The sequence below is a fragment of the Peromyscus californicus genome, unplaced genomic scaffold, assembly GCF_007827085.1.
Source record: "Peromyscus californicus insignis strain IS unplaced genomic scaffold, ASM782708v3 Scaffold_9__1_contigs__length_137607984, whole genome shotgun sequence".
Classification (NCBI taxonomy): domain Eukaryota; kingdom Metazoa; phylum Chordata; class Mammalia; order Rodentia; family Cricetidae; genus Peromyscus; species Peromyscus californicus.
In genome coordinates, this window is record NW_026294617.1 from 69,221,153 (window position 1) to 69,243,314 (window position 22,162).

At 49.9% G+C, this 22,162-nt stretch overlaps 1 protein-coding gene across 4 annotated transcripts in view; it reads left to right on the forward strand.

Moving 5' to 3' along the window:
• Kcnn3 (potassium calcium-activated channel subfamily N member 3) overlaps positions 1 to 22,162 on the forward strand; it is a 146,827-nt gene that overhangs the window by 122,783 nt on the left and 1,882 nt on the right. For all 4 annotated transcript variants that reach the window (XM_052732071.1, XM_052732072.1, XM_052732073.1 and 1 more), the window contains 4 exons: positions 2,143 to 2,284; positions 8,911 to 9,021; positions 18,251 to 18,378; positions 19,328 to 19,397. In XM_052732071.1, the coding sequence (XP_052588031.1) occupies positions 2,143 to 2,284; positions 8,911 to 9,021; positions 18,251 to 18,378; positions 19,328 to 19,397 (451 nt within the window). The remainder of the gene's footprint in view (positions 1 to 2,142; positions 2,285 to 8,910; positions 9,022 to 18,250; positions 18,379 to 19,327; positions 19,398 to 22,162) is intronic.

Below are 22,162 nucleotides of genomic sequence, written 5' to 3' on the forward strand. Positions count from 1 at the left end.
ATTGTTTACTGCTGAAGCCCAGGTGCATTCCTCTCATGGACACTTTCTCTCACTCTCTAGGACACATGTCAGTCACTTCTGCTTCTCTGGTGCACAACAGGGCAGCAAAAACACATGGACTTTGTTTCCATTACTTCCTGTGTGTCTTCGGACAAGTCACTCAATGTCTCTGTGCTTCTAGCTGCTTACCCATCAGACACTTCAAAGGGTGCTGTAAGAAACAGAATACTTACGTTCAGAGCGTCAGTTGTATACCATAGGTGCTCAATAAATGGCATCCTTCGTACTGTGTTTGGTGTTCTCCAGCGTAGATGCTTCCCTCTGACTAGCAACAGTTCTCCTTCCCTTCAGGTGCATCTCCAGACACACATGTGCTTGCACACGCCCCTGCACACCTCACCTGGAAGACAGGGCTGGGGAAGCAGTGCGGGATGATCATTCATGGGGTTCCGGACTCCGTTGTGCATGGAGGTCACAGCTGAGCATAGCCAGGGCCCAGCCCTTGCCAGCGCTTGAGTCTGTACGCCATGTATCGGCCTCCTGGGTTACAACGTTCTCAAACAGCTGCCCCCTCGATCCAAACAGATGTCCCTGGTCCAGGCTCTGTTCCCCACGTAGTGGCTTCTGAGTAGGTGACTGGGAGATTTATCAGGACCAGGATTGCATTGTATGCCACTCACATTGGTCCAGTGGGATGACCCTTGGAGAAAGGCTCTTCCTCCTTGCCGTCTCCCCTGTGCCCTGCTTGCTGAGTTTGAGGCTCTTTTCCCAGGCCTGTCTGGAGAACTGCAGCTCTGCTCTGCCATGTTACTGTCACAGAGCACCACGGGCTGGGTCATTTACGAAGAAGAAAAGGCTAGTTGCAATGCTTTGGGAGGCTGGGAAGTCCACTGTCAAGGTGACGACAGGTGTAGTGTCTGGGGATGCGCCCTGATGCCACGTTGTCCTCCAGAGGGAAGGAGGGCTGTGTCCTCACAGCAGAAGGCACAGGATCAAACCAAGCAAATGGATGCATAAAACCTTGTTTTTAAGCCAGGTGAAGTGTCACGGGCCTGTAACCCTGTCACTTGGGAGATGGAGGAGGAAGATCAGGAGTTCAAGGCTAGCCTGAACTATGTAGCTCATGAGACTCTGTCAAATAAATAAACAAATAAATAAATATCTCCATCCATTCATGAGGAAGAAGTCTTCCCAGCAACATTTTCATTTTAGGAGGGAACACATTTGAACAATAACACGCACCTTCAAGCTAGATGTGACGGTTTGTGCCTTTAATCCCAGCACTCTGAAGGCAGAGGCAGGTAGATCTGAGTTCAAGGTCAGTCTGATCTACAGGGCAAGCTCTAGGACAGCCAGGGCAACATAATGAGACCCTGTCAAAAAAAAAAAAAAAAAAAGGTATCTGGAGGTGGAGGGGTCTCACCCACTCACTTACAGAGCCCCCTGGAAATGTCTGCATCTCCCCAAAGCAGAACTCCTGGGCTGAGTTCCCTGGAGAAAAGCAAGGCAATAGGAGAAAAGGTCTCCAAGCAGAGAACATATTATGATATTTCCAGCTGTGTCCTGCCACAAATATTTATCCAGGTCAGAAAGGAGGCTGTGCTTCTGTGAACATGCCAGAGCCCCTGCCCATGAAGCCAGCTTCAAGATAGGCTCAGACCACAATGGCCTCCCTCTAGACACACAGGAGCTGCCAGTCTTGGGACCCATTAACTGTCTTAAAGAAAGTGGTGTGTGTGTGTGTGTGTGTGTGTGTGTGTGTGTGTGTGTGTGTGTGTGTGTGATCTATTCTGACCAAGAGCCTGTGGCCTCAGATTCATCATATCCACATGCATTTAGAAGGTCGGTTTAGAAGGAAAATTTAAATTGTATTCCTGCATGATTTCATCCTAAGCTTTCCTAGCAACAGTGAGAGGACGTCTACAGTGCGTTGCACATCGTGACAAAACACTGTGCCTTTGGGACTCAGCTGCTGCAGGCAGGTCCTGGCGGGGCCCAGATGCAGGACCTTCAGGAGCCTAAAGGGAGATGCCACACTGTCACCAATGCACCTTCCTCAGCAGATACCCCATCTCCTCCGCCTCCCACAGCCCCTGCTCCTGGCAGTGGTCTCACGGATTAACTCCTGTCTTCCCTTGGCAGGTACCACGACCAGCAGGATGTAACTAGTAACTTTCTGGGTGCCATGTGGCTCATCTCCATCACGTTCCTTTCCATTGGTTATGGGGACATGGTGCCCCACACATACTGTGGGAAAGGCGTCTGTCTTCTCACCGGCATCATGGTGAGTACTCTGCCCCCTGGCTTGCCCTCCAGGTGTTGCAGGAGCACAGAAGGGCCCATTTGGGGAGGGGGAGGGATGCTAGTCACTAGGAACAGGATGTCTGTCTCCTGCACATCAAAAGGCCAGTGTGAACTGTGAAACTTCCTAGTTTTCCGAGCCCACCCCCAAGTGCCCTGGGATTGGCTGCTGCTCTGACCCTCTCACTACACGCTACTCCCAGGGAACACCGGGCTTGTAGTTTACCATGCTCCTTCCTGTGTCCCAGGTTCCATAGACCTCGGTACTGGTTCTGATCAAGTTAAGCTGGAGCTCAGAAATAGAACATTGAGCCAGCCTGAGGGACCTGTGTCCTGGATGGGCTTGGCTGCTGGCTTGAGTCCTGGTTTGCCCGCACGGCTCTCGGCTTGCCTTGGCTTCCTTTCCGAGGCTTTGTCTTCCACACTTGCACAGCAGAGCACCGGCTCCGAGGGCCAAATGCTTTCCAGTATGGGTGTCTGATAAGGCCAGCAGGTCTCTAGGCACCCAGCACCGAGGTCCATATCTTCCCACCCTCGGCCAAATGTCTCAGGATCCAAGGAGCTCTGGGACGCACATGTCCCTGCCGTTTTACTGAGGTTGGGTGCAGCACATAGGAGGGGTGTGCTGTGCGAGTTAGAGGCAGGATTTCAGAAATCTCTCTGAGTTTTCGCTCTACCCTCACTGTGGCCTCTGGGCCAGCTGTCACCCGGGGAGCTTGCACTCTCCTGGGTAAAGTGAAGCTGGACACCCGACTGGCCTCCTCGCTGGCTCGTGGAGGACCATTGGGATGAACAATGAGAGCTGTACCCAGGCTATCCCCACTTTCGAAGCAGCTGGGGTTGGAGGATACTATGGGGGTGGGACAGGCAGTGTTCCCCTTGGATACCCTGCACAGAGTCCTAGAACCAATGCCAGACTTTCTTCTCTCAGCCCAGGTGAGGCCCTCTTCTCAGAAGAGGAGTGACCTCAGAGAGAGGGCACACAGCTAGGCCTGGGGACATCAAGGCTGGCGTTGGACGGACGGAACCGATGGGGTGCTTGAGGCCTGGGTACTAGGTCCCCGTGGACCGGCCCTCAGCTTTCCCCTCACTGTCCTGCTCTCAGCCTGCGCTGTTGCCATGACACCCTCCTCTCGGGGCTCCTCTCGCCTCAGTCCCTTCCTCGCTGCTCCCAGGAAGCAGGAGAACCCTTCCTGTGAGGCAGTGAGTGACCTGTGTCTGCAGAAGGGAAGGTTCCAGCTAACTCCATCAAGGGAGGGGGGACTGTCCTTCTCTGCTCAGCATGGTGGCCATCAGAGCTGATGTTGGTGGGCAGGAGCCAGCTGGCCACTAGGAGAAGAGAAGACCCCAGGGCAGTGGGAGGCTGGCCACAGCCTCCTGTCCTGTGTGAGCAGGCAGCCTTGAAAGAGCCAGTAGGTGAGAGAGGCAAGGGGCCAGGCTGGGATAAATCATGGTAAGTGTAAGGCTTTAGAACAAACACCTCCCATCATTCAGTAGGAGTCTGTCTGGCGGGACTCCAACTGTCACCAGGAAACCAGGCAGAGAGTCTTCCTACCAGAAAGGAGTGAAATGCCACCTGAAGGCTGCAGCTTTCCTTCTGAGACTCCCGGAGTGGGCTTCGGCCCCACCCCAGCGCTCAGGCAGGGTGCTCAGAGTCTCGCTGCCCTGCCGAGAGGTGGACAGGCCTCTGTTATTTTTAAATACCAGCCATATTCTCCCTCTCAGCATGGAGCTGTGCCCCATCCAAGAAGCTGTCCAGGCCCACTGTTTCCCTGGCTCCCTGGCATCACCTCTCCTGGCTTCTGCTCTAAAGCGTGGTAAAAGCACAGAAAGCCCTAGCCCAAGACGCGGCTTCTCTAGCCTAGGCAGTGGTCTTCCTCGGCTTCCTCCCCACCTTCCGGCCCCATTGGTGGCTGCGTGGGCCCACAGTGTTCCTTGTGGATTGCAGTGGGATCCAGCTGGGAAGGGCCAGCAGGTGAGGGACCCCACACTGCTTCCTGTGTTACAGTTCCTGCGCACAGGCCTTCCCTGGGAGTGCGTTGCATAAAGCCGGGCTCCAGGAATATGAGCCTTTTCCTCACAAAGGCTCCAGCATGAGACATTCCCTCTGTTCTTTGCCCGCATTAAATGCTACTCACTCTGGAGCCTGGTGGCTTTTTTTTTTTCTATTCAACGTGACTCTCCAGCTGAGTCATTCCTTTCTAGGGGCTCACATTGCTAAGGCTACCCCCACCACCACCACATGATGTATATCTCCTGATTATTATTCCAAGGGCCTTGACTAGAGGTAGGGCTTCCTGTTTGGTTACCATGGACACCACCAAGGCCAAGGCAAGGGCTGCACAGGAAGAGAAAGGGAAGGATTTAGTGTGCCTGCTGCAAACGGCCTTAATCATTGTTTTCCTTTGACAATCCAGCAACTGCATAATTATCTGCCATTAGGCAGGGCATATAACTGTCTGGACAACTTGACACGGTTGGCATAGGCCCGGAGCACTTGAGAGTTCACTCATTAACACAAATCTACCTTGAGCTGCAGCATCTCCCCATGAGGAATTTTTCAGGATACTTTACAGCACTGTTAATATTCAGCACCCAGAAGGGACAGGAAGCTCTGGGCTGTGCCTCTGTGGGTATCTGGGAGAACCTCGGGGCCCCCAGAGGGGCGTCGTAACTTCGTGTCCGTGACTGGGCTTCTCGGTCCTGCATGCATTCTGCCACCCTGATGTGGGTTGTGGACCAACAGGCCTTGCAGCTGTCCAGCGGGACAGTGAGCTTTCCCCAGCAGTGTCCTGCGAGATGCCCCTCGAGCTGATGAAGACGAGGTGACTTTGGGAGCAGCTCAGGGAGGGCTCAGCATGATGGCTGCTTAGTGTCCCATTCCATGTGGCTCTCCTCAAACACCTTGGTGTCAAAGCTGTTGATGGTGGTTTGGCTCTTCTGTGGAATCTGTTGCAGCAACCAAGCCAACCGTAAATGCTCCAGGCTGCCTGCTTCCATTTGTCATTTTCATTTATGTTTTATTTCCTTTTATGCCTCTTCAGTTAAGAACACCTCATACTTTTCCCTTTGGGATACTTGTTTTTCCAACGTCTAAGATTTTCCAGCTGTGGGAGGCCTGGTTATAGAGCAGTTGGGGTCCAGATTTGGGTCCAAATCTGCCGATGGCTTAGACATGTTCATCCCTCAAGTCACACTTTCTCTGATCAGTCTGAGTCTTTTGCTTACCTGTGTACCTTGGGGAAGACTGGCCTTGTTGAAGGTGGGTCCTCTCCCCCGCAGTGGGAACAGGACTTGGGTAGAATGAATTGAGGATTCCCGTTGATGGCAACGGATTCAGGTCTTGGCATCTGCAGGCGAGAGGCTGAGTCACAGATTTGCTCCTCATTCTGATCCCACGGAAGTCACTACAGCAGCTGACAACTTTCTCATTCCATCCCACCCTCTCCTCACACGCCCCTCTGCCCCCCTCTGTCCACCAACATCCCTGAGATTCGGCACCAGGATGGCATGAACTCTCACACTACGGTTAACCAGGTTCTTGGTGGTTCACCTGTTACACAAAGCTGCACCATGGCCAAGTCCCGCGAACACTCCCAGGTGATGAAAGCAAGCTTGGGATAACTCTCGTAAGCAAGAAGTTTCCATGGGAACACGAAGTAGTGAAGCTCAAACCCATAGGGACCAACAGGGCTGGGCACTGGGGGAAGGGGGTCTCACGGCACTTCTTTGGTGGCCTCGAAAGAACTCAGGCTGGGCACTCGCCTCTGACTTAGGCTCTTTGTAATCCGTTTTCCTCACTCTTGTCAACTGTTCTTTTTCTTTCTTTCTTTCTTTCTTTCTTTCTTTCTTTCTTTCTTTCTTTCTTTCTTTCTTTCTTTCTTTCTTTCTTTCTCTTTCTCTTTCTCCTTTTCTGTTTTCTGATTAGTGCTGATTAGAATGTGGCCAAACTTTTTTTTTTCCATCTCATTCCTCCTCTCTCCCCTCTCCCGAGTTCTCTCCTCCTCACTCACATCCTGGAAAGGACTAGCAGCAGCCTGGGTCTTAGCACTCCTCACACGGTTTTCTGAGGGTTGTTGGCGTCTGATCCCGCATTCACAACGTTGCCTCTAGTAGTCATGAATAGCTCCGGCATTACCACTCGTGACCTCCCTAGTCATATCCAGACAATGAATTTTCTAAAAGAAATCAGAGCATGCAGGCCAGCAAGATGGCACATCGGCCAAAGCATACTGCCAAGCCTGATAACCCGAGTTCAAACCCCAGGACCCACAGCTCGAAGGAGAGAACTGGCTTTCTCAGGTTGTTCTCTGACCTCCACGTGTGAACCATGGTGCATGCACGCACACACACACACACACACACACACACACACACACACATAATTAAATTTGATAAATTTTTTATTAAAATGGTGAGTATGCACTGAGGTTGGAATGCTGTTAAGAAGGCAGCACCCTCTGGAGAAACAGCTACAATTCGAAAGAAATTGGGTACTGGGACTTAGTCCACTTTGCTGTGTCCATACAATCAATCAATCAATCAATCAATCAATCAATGTATCTTTCTCATGTAAGACGAGTAGTTCCTTAGTTTAAGCACGGCGCTTCCTGTTAACAGTCCTCTGCAGTCAACCAGCTAGGCTTCGGGCCAGGGCGGGGGCTACAGGACTCCTGTCTAGACCCCAGCAATTGGGCCATGACCAGTTGTTTCGATGATGTTCCCAAGATCCATGAAGCGAAGGGGGACTCGCTCCTCAGATGTCACACCCCAGCTTTCCCTGGGTGATTTAAGTGGAATTATTTCTGAACCCAGGGGAACCTGGGAAGAACCCTCTCCCTCTGATGTTCCATTTTTAATGCTAGGACACATCCTTCTTTTTGAATGTTCCATACAAAGGAGAGGGCTGATGTTGGCTTTGCTTGAGAGGAGAAGGAGCATGCATCCTCCCTCCAGGACAGTTTCTTTTAAGCTATTTTTGCTTTGGGCAGCCTGGCTAAATTGATTACAGCTATAGACTGGGCTGTCCAATTGCCTATATCCTCTGAAAATTGGGCACAGAGTCTCCAGCAAGCCACAGATGCCAAGAAAACACAGCTATCCCCAAACAAACTGGGAAAATGAGTCAGAAAGAAAAGTTCACAGACTGGGTGCTGTGCTGGGACTGGGTGGCCGAATGGACAGTGTCCCTTGGCTGTGGTAATGGGCCCCTTGTGGAGAGCTAGGAGAAAACACTGTCACTTTCCACAGCAGCGTCTCACATGGGCCGGCCAGACGGCCTTCGTCAGCGAGGGGGAGAAGGGCAAGTGCTGTAGGAAACGCATCTGTCCCAACTCTGCTGTCGACTGTAGCGTCTCTGAGAAACAGTCTCAGTTCTCACACATATTATAAAACCTATTAAGCCAAAAGCATGACTAGTGGATTCCTTCATCCCCAACATCTCAAACTGCTAGCTAGCCTTGGCCCTCTGCTTTACTATGTGGCAGGGGAAACTCACTGCTAGCCTTCCTAAGTCTGACACCTTTTTCCATAGGTGGTGGTCAGGGTGGTATCCATGTTCAGGAGAGGGCAGCGGTCCGTGAGGAGAATCCAGGGATGGTTTCCACTGGCCATCAGAGAACCAGGCAAAGGGATTCTGTCTTTCTCCCTCAGGATTCACAGGCCACCAGGCCACACAGAGAAGAGTGTTTCTAAACAGAGACAGCCAAGTGCATAGCTAAAGGACAAGGCAGGGAAAGATGTCCCCCTCTTCTGTGGCTCAGCTCAGGCCCGCCACTTTGCTCCTCCTCTGCTGTGCTCTCCTGTGGGGGTCGGGAGGTGGAGGTGGGGGTAGGTGGGAGCTCCCTGAGCAGACTAGGAACTTTATTCTACAGAGGCTGAGGGTGCTCTTCTGGATCCCTTAAATCCTAGCTGCAGGCAAGAGCACAGTCACCTTTAAAGTCCCTGCATGTTGGTGAATGCGTGAGGCTCCTTCTGAAAGTCGGTTCCTGGTGCTGAGTCACAGTCTCGAGCCTCAGGGAGAAAGACCCACACATGGGGCAGGCACTATAGTCAGTGCCTATCAAAGTGTCCCCTTTGGGAGGCCATACGCATCCTTGGGGAGAATGCATCACCTCTCCATCTGGCTGGTCTCAGGACTTCCTCAACTGCCAGGTGTGGCCGGCACACTGCAGTCCACACGGTGTTTTCTTTCTCCCTGCTGGGCTGGAGCTGGTGTGAGCTCAGGACAGCATCAGACAGACAGACAGGCTTCTATGTGCTGGACCTCTGTCACCTGCTGCACCACACAGGAGCTTGACTGCCCATGGGTTTAATTCCCCAAAGACTATACATAGCCATACAGTGCTGAGAATCGGCCAGCTCTGTGAAGAATCATCCCCACATGTCAGGGTTACAAGACAAGAAGCGTTGCAGACCCCTTCTTGGGTGGGGATATCAGGGCACAAGCAGGTTTTGACAGGCTTTATGGCATGTGTTGATCAGTCAGAGACCTGGAGTCTTATACCATTCCCCTGAAATGCCCACACTGAGCATGGGCACACCGAGTCTCGTGTTTTGCCTCCTAACTGTGTGTTTTCTCTCCTGGGGCCCTCCAATGTTCTCCGGCAGGGCGCAGGGTGCACCGCCCTCGTGGTAGCTGTGGTTGCCCGAAAGCTCGAACTCACCAAAGCAGAGAAGCATGTTCACAACTTCATGATGGACACTCAGCTCACCAAACGGGTAAGATGCCTTGTGCCCGGGCCTTCATGTGGGTTCACAGCTGAAGAGGGAGCTGGTCAGAAGAGATCAGACCGTGTTCCTGAGCGAAACAGATTAACCGTGTTCCTCTAAGTGCAGTTAGGGGAGCCCCAGCTCAGGCATTCGGCTCCTGCTCGACGAGGGAATCCCATCAAACCAGGTGAATCCACCATTAAGTCACCGCATGCTTCAAGCAACCAAATAATTTTCCTGATAATTAGATCAATTGCACACAGTGATAGCAGCCCCCTCCCTGCCTGATGGGGTCAAATCAATCACCCAGTGTGATGCTAGGTTTTTGTCTCTGCTCAAATATGTTCATGATTCTCATTAAGAAGGGCAGTAGAAAGTCTTAAAATTATACTGGAGATACATCTAAATCCAATCCCTTTTAAAAAGCCATTTAAAGAGATTGTTCAGTAGAGCCCACGTTCCCAAATATTGTTGCTCATCAAAATGTCATCATCCAGTTGGGCTTTGGGGTTTTCTGGATAATGGCTCTCACTTGCACCCTTATGAACGTGGCTTAGGAAGAAGAAAAGCTGAAAATACAGGAATGGGGTGATTAGCTGCTGCTCAGACACCCCCACTGCGTTGTCAGAGAAAAGGAAGCCCATGTAAGCCAGGCACAGTGATCCCAGAACACAAGAGGCTGAGGCAGGAGGACCGTTGCAGGTTTGAAGCCAGCCTGGGCCACCTGGTAAACCTGGCTTTAAAACAAAATAAAAACACAAGCAAAAATTAATAAGGCTCCTCTGGAACAGAAAAAGAATAAGGCTTCCAGGACAGCAACAGACCCAACAAACTAGGTAGGAGCTGTTTCTTTAACAACAGCTTTCATGCAATCTTGAAGCCAATGGCAGCCTGAAGGACAGTCAGGTACGTGACCTCGTGAAAGACTTTTCTTCTCAAGATGAATAACCAGGACCCCATGCCCTACACAGGCCTTGGGCCCCAGGGAAGCACTTCAAGGGGGTATGAATCCACCAGCAACCCCACAGTCTTAGTCGAGGATTTGAATGCTGGAGAAATTCTTCTGTGATTAACGTTTCAAAGGCGTAAAAATGTGTTAGAAGTAAAGACAGGCAGGAAGACAGAACAAAGGGAGACCCGAGAAGGAACGGGTGGGCCCTCGGGGGAAACCAGTGCGGAGTGTATGGTTGCCAAGGTCTCTCAGCTTCTCAGCAGAATTATTTACAGCGTTTGATTGTTGGGTCTTTGATGGGGGGCAGGGGTTCTTTAAAGAGCTGCCGCAGATAGGAACCTGTACCAGCAAATCTTCCCATATCGTTGGCATACAGACCATAAGGAGCATCATGGCCCCGAGCCACCAGCCAGACAGAAGAAAACACGGAGCTGCAACATGACAGTATGACACTGTCACCCTGCAGCGCTCACATCAAATGCTCTGAGGATCCTCATCCTCAGCCCCCTCTCCAAGTGTGCCACAGACATGCCAGCACCGAGGGGAAGGCTAGGGGTATGAACTGCCCAAATGCAAGTGTCACCCTGAGTCAGCTCAGTTTCCTGCTTTGGAGCCCCACAAGCAAGAAGAGAGGAGAGGGCTTTTGCCTCCCAGCTCTTCCCAGAGGTTGTTTGCCAAGAACAGAAACATTAACATTCTCTTGTTTACTCTGGTGGCTTTTTAAAGCCGAAACTGTACTTTGTATTTTCATGCTATTCCTTTGTCCTTTCCATTTTTCACCCAGTAAATCAGACACTAGGGGAAAATAAAGCCAAGGAAAGCCAGCTCTCTCATGGGCCAGGAAAATAAGCACATTTTTTTTCCTGCTCTCTAATTGTAGAAGGAGATGAGGTTGTGGTTGCTAATTTCAATCTTTCAAAAATAATTCACTAAAATCCTCTTCAAGTCCACTTACTTTTGAAGGAATAGGGCTGAAAATCAAATCCACGGGTATTTATTGCTCGTCTATGAGTGCAAGGTGCCTTCTTAATTGAATAACATCTCACTTTTCTCAGAACACTTAAATCCGCTGAAATGTCCCTTTAATATCTTATATCTCTTCCCAGAGAAATAAACACAAAATGGATGATTCTTACAGAGGGAGACTTTTGAAGCTGGCAGTACTGAGACTTTACAGAGGTCCTTCTGCATGACCTTGACTGAACCGAAGCTGGCCCTGACCTCTGACCACTAGGGAAGCCCTAGAGGGTCCTGACCTGTCCTTTGCCCTTTCCAAATGGCCGTGTGTCCAGATACAGTGACTCATGGGCCAATGAGAGGCAAAGACTGATCCCAAGACTCCAGTGAATTCCCAGAGAAAGATCCAGTGCAGGAGCCGCCGGGGCCTGTTGCCATTCAGTAGTGGACAATTAGTAGGCTTACCCCGATAAAAGCAACCCCTTGCAAGTATATGCAGTATTAATCCTTCAAGCATCAAAGCAGAAAGAAAACATGAATCACAGCCTGTGAATCAGGAAAATGCGAGTCATTCTGCTGTTAATTTATCTAGCCTGTCTAACTTCAGCCCAGCCTCTCCGGGTAGCACCAGGCTGTTGGTATTCGGTTACAAGTCAATGGTTGGACCCCGACTAACAGAGATGAGAAACATCACGTTGAGAGACTACCAGCCAGCCTGGCTCCAGAGCTTGATCGGAGGTGTCCATTAGAACTAGAACTGGTTCTGGTAGCATGAAGGAGGGACTCACTTCTGGCTTTCCCAAACCCAAACATGTCTCTTTCCACCTGACTAACTTGTCAACCTTGGTGGCAGCGTCACTTCTGTATTTAGTGGCATTGGATCTTCCCGCACTGACTTTTCAGTCACTGCTGCTGTTAATCTATTATTATGACGTATTGCCAACCCTTGGGCTACTCAATAGTATCTAAGGAAGTGATACATAGCAGCACCGTGCATGGATGCGAGATGGTCAAGTGCCCCACTGACTCCCCACTCAGACCTGTGGTAGGCTCTCTAGTCAATTTGACAAGTGTGTGACTTGGGGTGACCTCCTTCTCCTTGCAGAGGGTTACCTCCCCACCCCATAGTCTCATCGAACTACATTTCCCATGAAATCGGTGAGTAAAGCCAAACCCAGCAGCCCTGAACTACTTCTGGCTCCTGACTCTTCAGGGCTGCTAACAAACATTGCTGTCCCTCCAGTGTCCAGGTCCAAAGACAGTGCCAATTCTGACCGGTCTGCTTGCAGCCCACAGGTCCCCGCCCATGTGTCTTGGCTGTTCACACACGATGACCCCTCCAACGCTCCTCTTGCCCATCTGTAAAGCACGCTCTTCCTGGTTTCCCCTGCTGTAAGTTCTGATTATCCTGCATCCACGCGCCAGTCTCCCCCAAAGCGCAGTCATCCTGCACTCGGCTTCCCCTTGGATCCCTTTAGACCTGAACATATCACTACCACCCTCAAAAACCTTGGGCAGACCTGGAACCTGCTGAACAGTCCTAAATAAAACTTGAACTCTGAGAAAATGTCAGAGGCTGGGAGAAAAATGTTTCCAGCAGGCTTATTTAAAGACTTACTCTTAGCCGGGGTGTTTTATAGGGAAACATAGTGTCAGTTGCTGTTCTGCAGACATGGAAGACTGGCTAAGGAACTCTAGATGGATGGCCCACAGCTGGTCTGGCTCAGGAGTAGGTCCCCAGAACAAGTCTTTCTCTGCAGAGTTCATTAGGTAATCAATCATGCCATTACCAGGAATGCTAATTCTCCCAGATGAGGATTGCAAATGGCGTTCCCACAAAGGCTGTGACCCAGAGAGACTGGGCATGGTGTTTCTTTACGGACAATAGTCGAGAAGCAGTGTACTGGAACAGGAGAGACTCCGGGGATGAGCTGGTCCAAACCAGATGTGAACACTCAGGTCCAGAGAGGGACAAGGTAGTGATGCCCAGCATGAGCAGCTAGTCATGCCTGTCTAGGATCTAGTTAGTTTGCTGGAATCAGCAGCCCTCCACTCACCACCCAACGTGGTCAGTTCCTTGAGCTTTGCATTGTGGCTAGGGACCTAGACCTGCTAGGGAGAAGAGCCAGTTTAACTCCACATTAGCTGAGTGTCATCTTAATATCACTGTGAATGATCTGCCATTTATCGTGAGTGGCTTCAGGTAGAGCTCAAACTCCAACACCGAACCACAGGATACATCCTCTCCCCATTCCAAATTCCTACCAAAAATGGGGGCAGAGCCCTTTGTAGGTAAGGCAGGGAGTATGGAACACGATGGAGGAAAAGACAGGAGGCATAAGCAGGGCAATGAGAGAGACGGTAGTCTCAGGAAGTCAGTGGAGAAAGACAAGGAGAGAGGGGGCTGGCAGGGTGAAGGGAGCAGCCTCCTCCTCCAGTTCTGGTTCTAATGGACACCTCCAATCAAGCTCTGGAGACAGGCTGGCTTGCAGTCTCTCAACGTGATGTCTCTCGTCTCTGTTAGTCCGGGTCCACCCATTGACTGTTGAGATAGTAAAGTCAGAGTGGCCAGGCTGACCTGGATTCTCCCTTTGCCCTCTCTAACCGAGAGGGACACTGTTCCCTGGGTAGGGGTCCTGGCAGCATAGCTGGGGACCCACCAGTGGGTGAATTACTCAGTGGGCTTCCGGTGGCCACTGAGGGCATGGGTACCCAAGGAAGGAGCTCTTTTCATCCCCCTTGCCTCCCTGGCCACTCTCCCTGCAGCTCACAGCCCTTCCGTGATACCTTGTAGCAGTTACCCCGGCAGAGAGGTGGCCAGAGCAGCCAGTAACATGGGATGCTGTGGCCAAGAGTGCAGAGACATGTGTCCTCTTGTATGTTTTCTTTTCTTGGGGGGCTGGGGCCATGAGAAGAAGCTGACACGTATTGGAAAAGTAATACCAATAAAGTGATAGCAGGCCTATGAGATGGCTCAGTGGAAGAAGGCACTTGCCGCCAAGCACGTTGACCTACGTTTGATCCCTGGAACCCCATGGTAGCAGGAAAGAGCTGACTCCCAAAAGTTATCCTCTGATCTCTCTACATGTACACAGTGGTGTGTAGGTGGAGTTTTTCTGTTCTTCAACCACTCTCAAATAAACACAGTGAGGCTTATATTAATTACAAATGCTCGGTCAATAGCTCAGGCTTATTGCTAACTAGTTCTTACTTTTTTTTTTTTTTTTTTGTATTTTTCGAGACAGGGTTTCTCTGTGTAGCTTTGCGCCTTTCCTGGAACTCACTCGGTAGCCCAGGCTGGCCTCGAACTCACAGAGATCCGCCTGGCTCTGCCTCCCGAGTGCTGGGATTAAAGGCGTGCGCCACCACCGCCCGGCTTACATTTTAAGTTAACCCATATTCCTTATTTACGCTCTGCCACGTGGCAGTACCTTTATTAGCATGGCATGTTCATCTTCCCCCCTGGTGTCTGGCTGGCCACTCCAGACTCCACTCTTCTTCCTCCCAGCATTCTCAATTTGGCTTTCCCGCCAAACTTTTCCTGCCTATCCTGTTCAGCTATTGGCCAGTCAGCCTCTTTATTAAACCAATCACACAGTGATTCACACAGTGTACAGAAGGATTACTCCACAGCAGTGGTGCATACACCACCCCACTCCCCCACCCACCCCCGCAATAAACAGATGAATGTAGTGGAAGATACAAGAAAACCAAGTGACTGTGCATCGGAATCCACCATGGCCAGGCTTTATGCTAAATGGTCTATGTGTATTCTCCTTTAATCAACACGGGAGTCCATCTTGCAGATGAGTACCACTTGCAAGACTCCAGCTCTGAGTCACGCTTTAGTTTTCTTTAAAGCACACAGTATCTGATACTGTGTATTAGAAGCTGCGGCAGAAGGATTTTAAGTTTGAAGTCAGTCTGGGATAATAGTGAGTTCAAGGTTGGTCTAGGCTACATCATCAGACCCAGTTGTTTGTTGTAAGAGAATGGTATTGATTTGTTGATCTTTATGCTCTCACTTTCTAGAACAGTGTCTGGCTCATCATAGGTACACATTAATATTCATTAATTGTCCTTTAAATGGGTGGAGAAAATAAATCTCAGAGAGTTCGGCAACAGATTTAAGGTGGAGCTAACAACCCACCCACTTACCGCATTTATGGAGGCTAATATGTGAAATAATGTAGATGTTAGTGTTCTCTGAAGCCTGGCACAGTGCTCGGTAAGAGTAAACTCAGTTATCTGGGAGATCTTCGGTGGACCTGTTTCTTCCCCAGGCCCACTAATGTGAAGAGTCCTTTCTAGCCAGGTATTGTGGGATATTCCTTTAATCCCAGCACTCAGAAAACAGAGGCAGGTGGATCTCTCTAGGCCAGCTTGGTCTACATAGCAAGTTCCAAGCTTTCCGGGGTTGTTTACTGAGACCCTGTCTCAAAACAAACCAAGTTCTTCCTGTAGTATATAGACCCTAATCAGAATGAAGACAGTAACGTGAGAGACAGAGAGCTTATCTTAGATAGAGACTGGGTGAGCACAGTCAGCCTGCATGCTTACGGGTCTGGGAGCTGGAGAGCTGGCCTTTCTCACACAGAAGATCCTTACCTAGCCCTCTTCAATGACATCAACTCAGCCTATCAAAGCCAACCTTGAATGTCCTCGCCAGCTCACTGCTTCCCTCTCAAACCCCGACCCTCCCAACCCGGCATCCTGGGAACATCTTTTAGGTTTGGTACCCTTGTTCATCAGGAGAGCTCAGAGGGTACCTAAGTCTTCGTCAGGGAAAGGTGTCTCCACTCTGGAGGCTGAAAAGGCCCCAAGACGGGCTGAAAGGGCTGTCTTCTCAATCATGCTCAGAGCCGGGCGCCAGGTGAAATGGAGGGAGGCTGACTCAGGAGACCAAGTGCGGTCGGTTAAAGCCTATTGCCTTTTCTCTTGCAGATATTGATCTACTTAGCTTTGTGCCAGGCTGTTTGCTAGCAATTAATTTCAGTCAGAGCAAGGGCTTGCGTTTAACGTTACTTTCCCGAATGCTCAGGGGCCTCCCTCTCAAACCCATAAAGATGATGTGATGCTTTTCTGCCATTTGGCCAAACTGTGACTTCAGGATCTTTCATTTAGGCTAGAGTTCAAGGCAAGAGTTGAAGTCTGTGTTCTGTCATGTTGCTGAATGGGGGCCAGAAAGACTTTAAAAAGCAAGACCAAAACCAAACTAACATCCTTCCCAATTCCTTGATGCTGGGAAAGAGGAAATGGTTCTGTTTGAATTCAGATGAAGTCCAGACCTGCCTCCCTTCAGACCATACGAGAATCATATGCACCTCTTGGACCTGACTCTTGATTAGTCTTGGCCATTAGCTCTCTGTGTGAGTCTGGCCTTTCACTCCATCTCCAAAGCTGTTTCCTTCTATTTTAAGTGGGGAGCTTGAGTTGTATAATAATAACTAATGTCTGTCTGACACCTCAAGATTTGCATAGTGCTCAAATCCACATGGACTGCTTGCCATTGGTAAGCTGATGGGCTGAGGCGTGTGTGTGTGTGTGTGTGTGTGTGTGTGTGTGTGTGTGTGTGTGTGTGTGTGTTAGATGTCTTCCCCTCATCTTATAATTATAGATAATAATAAGCATTTGCTCCTAAACTGTACAGGGCCTACAGGCTTTCCCATTTCAAATGTTTGTTGGCAGGACACAGAGACTGTTGTCAAAGGTTTGTCCGTATTGTTATTCTGTGGCTCTATGAGCATTCCTAAGAAGGGACTGTGTAACTAGGGCCCGGCCCATCCTTGTAGAGGCTTGGGCAGGCTTTTTCCCTCCTACTTACCTTTAAGGCTTTCCTTGGAGGCTGAGCACCTATGGAAGCTGGAAAGATCCTACAGCAAATTGCCCATCCCTTTAAAGGACACGGCAGCATCTTCTCTGCCAGGAGAAAGCCCTCCCTTCCCACCACCTCCTTAGCCAACCAGAGCCAAGGCCCAGAGCCCATCATCTGCTTGCCCCTCCTTGCTAGCCAGACACTGGCCATCTCCAGCCTCAAGTCACCACCTGCTCACTGTCAAACAAGACAGTGCCAGAGGTGGCCCAGGAAGTGTTTAAAACCATTTTCACAGGAGATTTTTTTTTCAACTGAACAACAACCAAAAAAGCAATATTTATGTCACTTAGACATTCCTGAGAAGACTTAGATGTTCTTTTAAAAACATCATGTCAGCGCCAATGAAGAATATAACCCATCCTTAGTAATAGATTTTTGAAACACACACACACACATTATCAGCCTGCTAAGCAATGTTTCCCAGGCCTTCCCACACGTCTCAGCATGTTAGCTGTGCCCATCTGCTGGTGTGTCGGTCTGAAGAAGCTGGTCTGTACTCTCTGGTTTTATTAAAATCCTATCTGGGGAGTCATCTGATCTTTTCTACTCTGGTCTCCTCACTTCCAGGCCCTGAGCCTGTGGTCCTGTGCCAGTGTGTGTGGCTGACAGAAACGGAGATGGTGAATAAGAACTAGGTTCAGCTTGCACTTAATAGGGTTGTCTTCTCTTGTTCTTACCACTAAGTGCTGAAGATGTCTGTGTTTGGATTGAAACCTTGTCCCCTGCCATCTGGATGCCATTGATATGTCTCAGCTCAGTCGTGAGCTGGAGGATATCAGCGGTTTCCATGTCAACAGATGACAGAGTTGTATGTGGAGCTGTGTGACTGTGGTGCCCTGGGAAGCCAGTCTCAGAAACAACTGTGCTCCCACACCTAAGTACCTTCCCTGATTCTCAGACATCCCTGGGATGATTTCAGTTTTGTGCCAATTACATTTACATGGATAATTGCAGCAATAAAATGTGGCCGTTTAGGAAAGGAACAATGGCCTTGTTGGTACCTAGTGTTGCTGTTTGGAGGAAAGACATTTCCTCAAAGACACCTTTTAAAATCTCTGCTTGGTAGGGAGCCTGTGACTCTCAAGTGAAGTGTGGCAGCCTGAATGTGAGGGCATCCATGGCATGTATTTATTGATCCAAACTGTACCCCAGACTTCAAGGCCTTGCTAAGAAGCCTGTCTAAATATAGCATCAGCAACGGCGGCCGAGAGGCGTCGATGAAGCCATTAAGAAGGAGGAGAAATGCCTCTCAACTCCAAGCTCCAGTCTACTGCGTCCAATACAAGATTAATAAGATATGTTTTAATCCTCTGTTCTCAGTTTCATGCTCTTGATTAAGAAAATAGATCTTTGAGGAAGCATCTTCTCAGGAGGTAGATGGTAGATGTTTTCACACAGAAAAACACTGTGTGAGCCAGGACTTCACCTGACAGTGCTTCTTTCCTTTCCCTTAGATCAAGAATGCTGCCGCCAATGTCCTCCGGGAAACGTGGTTAATCTATAAACACACAAAGCTGCTAAAGAAGATTGACCATGCCAAAGTCAGGAAACACCAGAGGAAGTTCCTCCAGGCGATCCACCAGTGAGTACCAGAGGAGTGTGCGGTGTAGCCAAACTGAATTCGGGAGACCCCAGCTCGGCTGTACTTCTCAAACCAGGGAGGCATGGAAGAGATCCACTCTGTTCTGCTCAAAAAACACCCAGTCCAGGCTCTCCTTTCACTCACTGCTCCCGTGAGGCAGTAGGCAGGCTGCTGTGGAAGGTAAAGCTCAGAGCAAGAACCTAAAGGCTCTCATGCTACCTAGACATACAGACACACATGTGCATAGACACACATGGACACACATACACATGTTCACAGACATACATATGCACAGTAACACATGGACACACACACATGCATAGACACAGACACATTATAGACACATATGCACATAGACATATACACATATGCACAGAAAAACACATACATGCAGACCCACGTGCCTTCACGTATGTGCGTGTTCAGACACACACACACACACACACACACACACACTGCAACTCACTGGTTCCTTTTGTAACAGAGGAATAAGTTTTGTAAAGTATAGAGAGCTGGGTATGGTGGTTCATGATTGTAATCCCCAAACTCAAGAGGCTGAGGCAGGAGGATCACCATGAGTTGAAAGCCACCCCGGACTACAAATTCAGTTTGAGACCAGTCTGGGCTACCAATTGAGAGCCTGCCTCCTCCCCCCCCCCCAAATAAATTCATAAGTAAATAAGTGAACAGGGCAGAAAAGGGAAGCCCGGACGGTCAGGAAGCAGACATTGGAGGTGGTAGACCCAGACGAAGGCAGCGGGAGCAGCAAGGAAGTGAAAGCAACCCGGGCAATCGAGGCAGGAGTTTGCTTCCTTGGGGCCCTGCCAGCTCTAATTGCGTCAGCTCCTGCCGGTGTTCAAGGTCCCAGTGCTAAGTTCTGAGCTCAGGTGCAGCGGAGGGCTAACGCTGAGTATGGACTTGAACTACCTGTTCCAACTCTTCCCCACAGACTGAGGGGTGTCAAGATGGAGCAAAGGAAGCTGAGTGACCAGGCCAACACCCTGGTGGACCTTTCCAAGGTGAGTGGCATCCAGGACAGCCCTGGCCGCATCCACAGCACAGTGCAGGACCTGGAAGACAAAGACAGCTCTCTCTGATTGACAAGTGTCTAGGTTCATGTTTTTTACATGTGTGATCTACCGGTGTGCCCTGTCTTTTCATAGTTGGCGTTGGTTTCTTAAGTTAAATAGCTCAGATTTGTCTTTGCTCATAACTAATTCGCTAACCCAGTTCTTAGTGGTGTGTTGTTTATTAGCTGTGCGTCGAGGGGCTTCTAAAGATGACTGAAGTCACACAGGAAGCATCTTAGTGAGGCCCAAATGGGACAAGGGTTCTGCAGATGGCCTGGGATATGTGTACTTCAGATGGTTCTTTTCAATTTGTCGTTATAATAGGAATTCATATTCCTGTGTCTTCTGATCCTTACAGCCCAGATTTTCCTGACTTCAAATTGATGGTGGCAGTGGTTTTTTTTTTTTTTTTTTTTTTTTTTTTTTTTTTTTTTTTTTTTTTTTGTGTGTGTGTGTGTGTGTGTGTGTGTGTGTGACAACAGGCAGACAGCTGACAGTGGACATGGAGGTCCTGAGAGCCTAAGGTCTTAAGGCCCAATATGACAGGCATATGCCCCATTGTCAGGCAGTGTTTCTCGCCTTTACTGCCATAAACACCCTAACGAGACTCTCTCTTCTTGAAAATCAACACTGTAGGCAGAGCTGAGTGTGGGCAATCTGACCAGGAGGCCTCCCGCCGCCCCTCAACCCCCACTGCCTTCTGATAGAAATTATATAGCAAGTGCATAGCCCAGGGCCAGGCTGGGAGAACACTCCAGCAGATGTCCATTGTAATGGAAGCTCATTCCCTGGGAAAGCAAAGGAAACTCCCTCAGGCCAATTAGGCACCTTTGAAAAGAGCCTGCAAGCAGAAATTACTGGTTGCTGGGCCATGTGCAGGCGCCTCATTCAATAGAGGGACCAAGGCAAAGAAAGGACTTCCTATGCCTGTGAGGACTTCAGTCACAGCCGGGAGACGCCCACAGACCCATATGCCAGTAGAAGGGGTATTCAGGTGGAGTGTGGGGTTTCCCAGAGCCCAGTGTGGGAGGGGGTGAATGGACCCCCGATCCTTGGGCATGTTGGTTAATACTCTAGAGTTCCAGTTACCAAAATCCACTAAAAGTACGTTGTAAATGGAGCCATTTCTTCCAAGGAGACGATGTCACACCACCTCCTCTCTCCTGCTCAGGGGCTTGTTCAAAGAGCCACCTCTTCCTCCCCTCTCCCCACAACCCGGCTCACCTTGGGCTTAATTGACTTTCTTTTGTTCTTAATTCTAAATTCTCAAGAGAGGTGATTTGATTGGCCAGTTTGAGTCACATGTCTGCGTTTAGACCAATCCGCTGAGTCTGGGAAGAAGAAGAAAACAGTTAGGACCCACTCTGTGAGCCTTGGGTGCAGCTCAGTGAGATGCCCCAAGATATTTCTTTGAGTGCTAGCAATGTTTGACATCCCTCCTCTCAGCAACAGGACACTGTGGCTGATACAGCTCCCGGAATATCAGGTAAACCAAGCTTTGAGCTCATCTTCTGCAGTGCTGCCCAAGTCTCTCAGAGACGGACTGTCTCATGGATGGGGTGAAAGAGATGGCTTGGAGATCAGAGCACTTGTGTGCAAGCATCAGGATCTGGCTTTGAATGCCCAACACCCACACTGAGAGCCAGGCAGAACTGCGCGCGCGCCTGTAACTTCAGCATTGGTGGGCAGAGAAAGTGAAGTTTTGATGGCCAGCCCTAGCTTAGCCAAGACAGCAGTTTCTGGTTTGGTGAGAGACCCGGTTTCCAGGGAATAAGGCAGAGAACAATAGAGAAAGATACTGTCCATCTTCCTCTGACTTCTGCATGCTGGAACCCATGTACTGGCACCCACAGAGTCAAATGCATGCAACACACACACACACACACACACACACACACACACACACACACACACTGTGTTAGAAAGCCATTCTCCTGCATTGCATTGGGAAATTAAGCCATCTGTCACTGGGGAGTGAAGTACATGGGGACGTGCAAAGCCACTGTAAGGGCCATGCGTAAGACCCGAGGAGGAGGTGGACTCTGATACTCATCCATCTAGTCTTTGTCTTTTCCTCCCACGGGACCAGCCTAGATTCTAGCAGCAACTGTGTGTGTTTTATGTTGGTCTCCGTTCACCCAGCACCTGTCATCAAGCACCGGCAAGGGAAGGAAAGCATCTTGAAGCCGTGCTCCCTCCTTTTCCCCTGGGGCCTCACCTCCCTCCTCCCCACCTCTGCGCTTTGCTCCTCCCTACATTAAGAATGTGGCCTCCCAATGGCATTTTCTGTATCAAACAGGCCCCACGTATGGTGTCAGAGCTGGGAGGGCTTGGACCCCTTGCCAGATTCCTTCAGTTTCTTCAACGGAGATATGAAAAGGACTCCCACCATCTAAGACTTGGGTGAACAGATAAGATAGGAACTGCTGCTTTGTGGGCTGTGGAGGTCTCAAGAGCGACAGTGTTGGTTATGAACACAGAGAAGGAAGCCGGACCCACGGAGCAAGATGGCCATCACCCAGGCACACAGAGCAGGCCATCAGAGGGCCCCTGGGGCCCAGCCTGGGATGCGTGGTCCATCCATTCTAGGGGGACCATGCCCGGTGAGGAGGTACTTGACTACTCAGGTCACCCTTTTTCTGAGGATGTCACCCTTTTCCCGGGGCTGCAGAGCTGACTAGAGAGGAGCTGTCTTCATATCGACTCCCCCAATA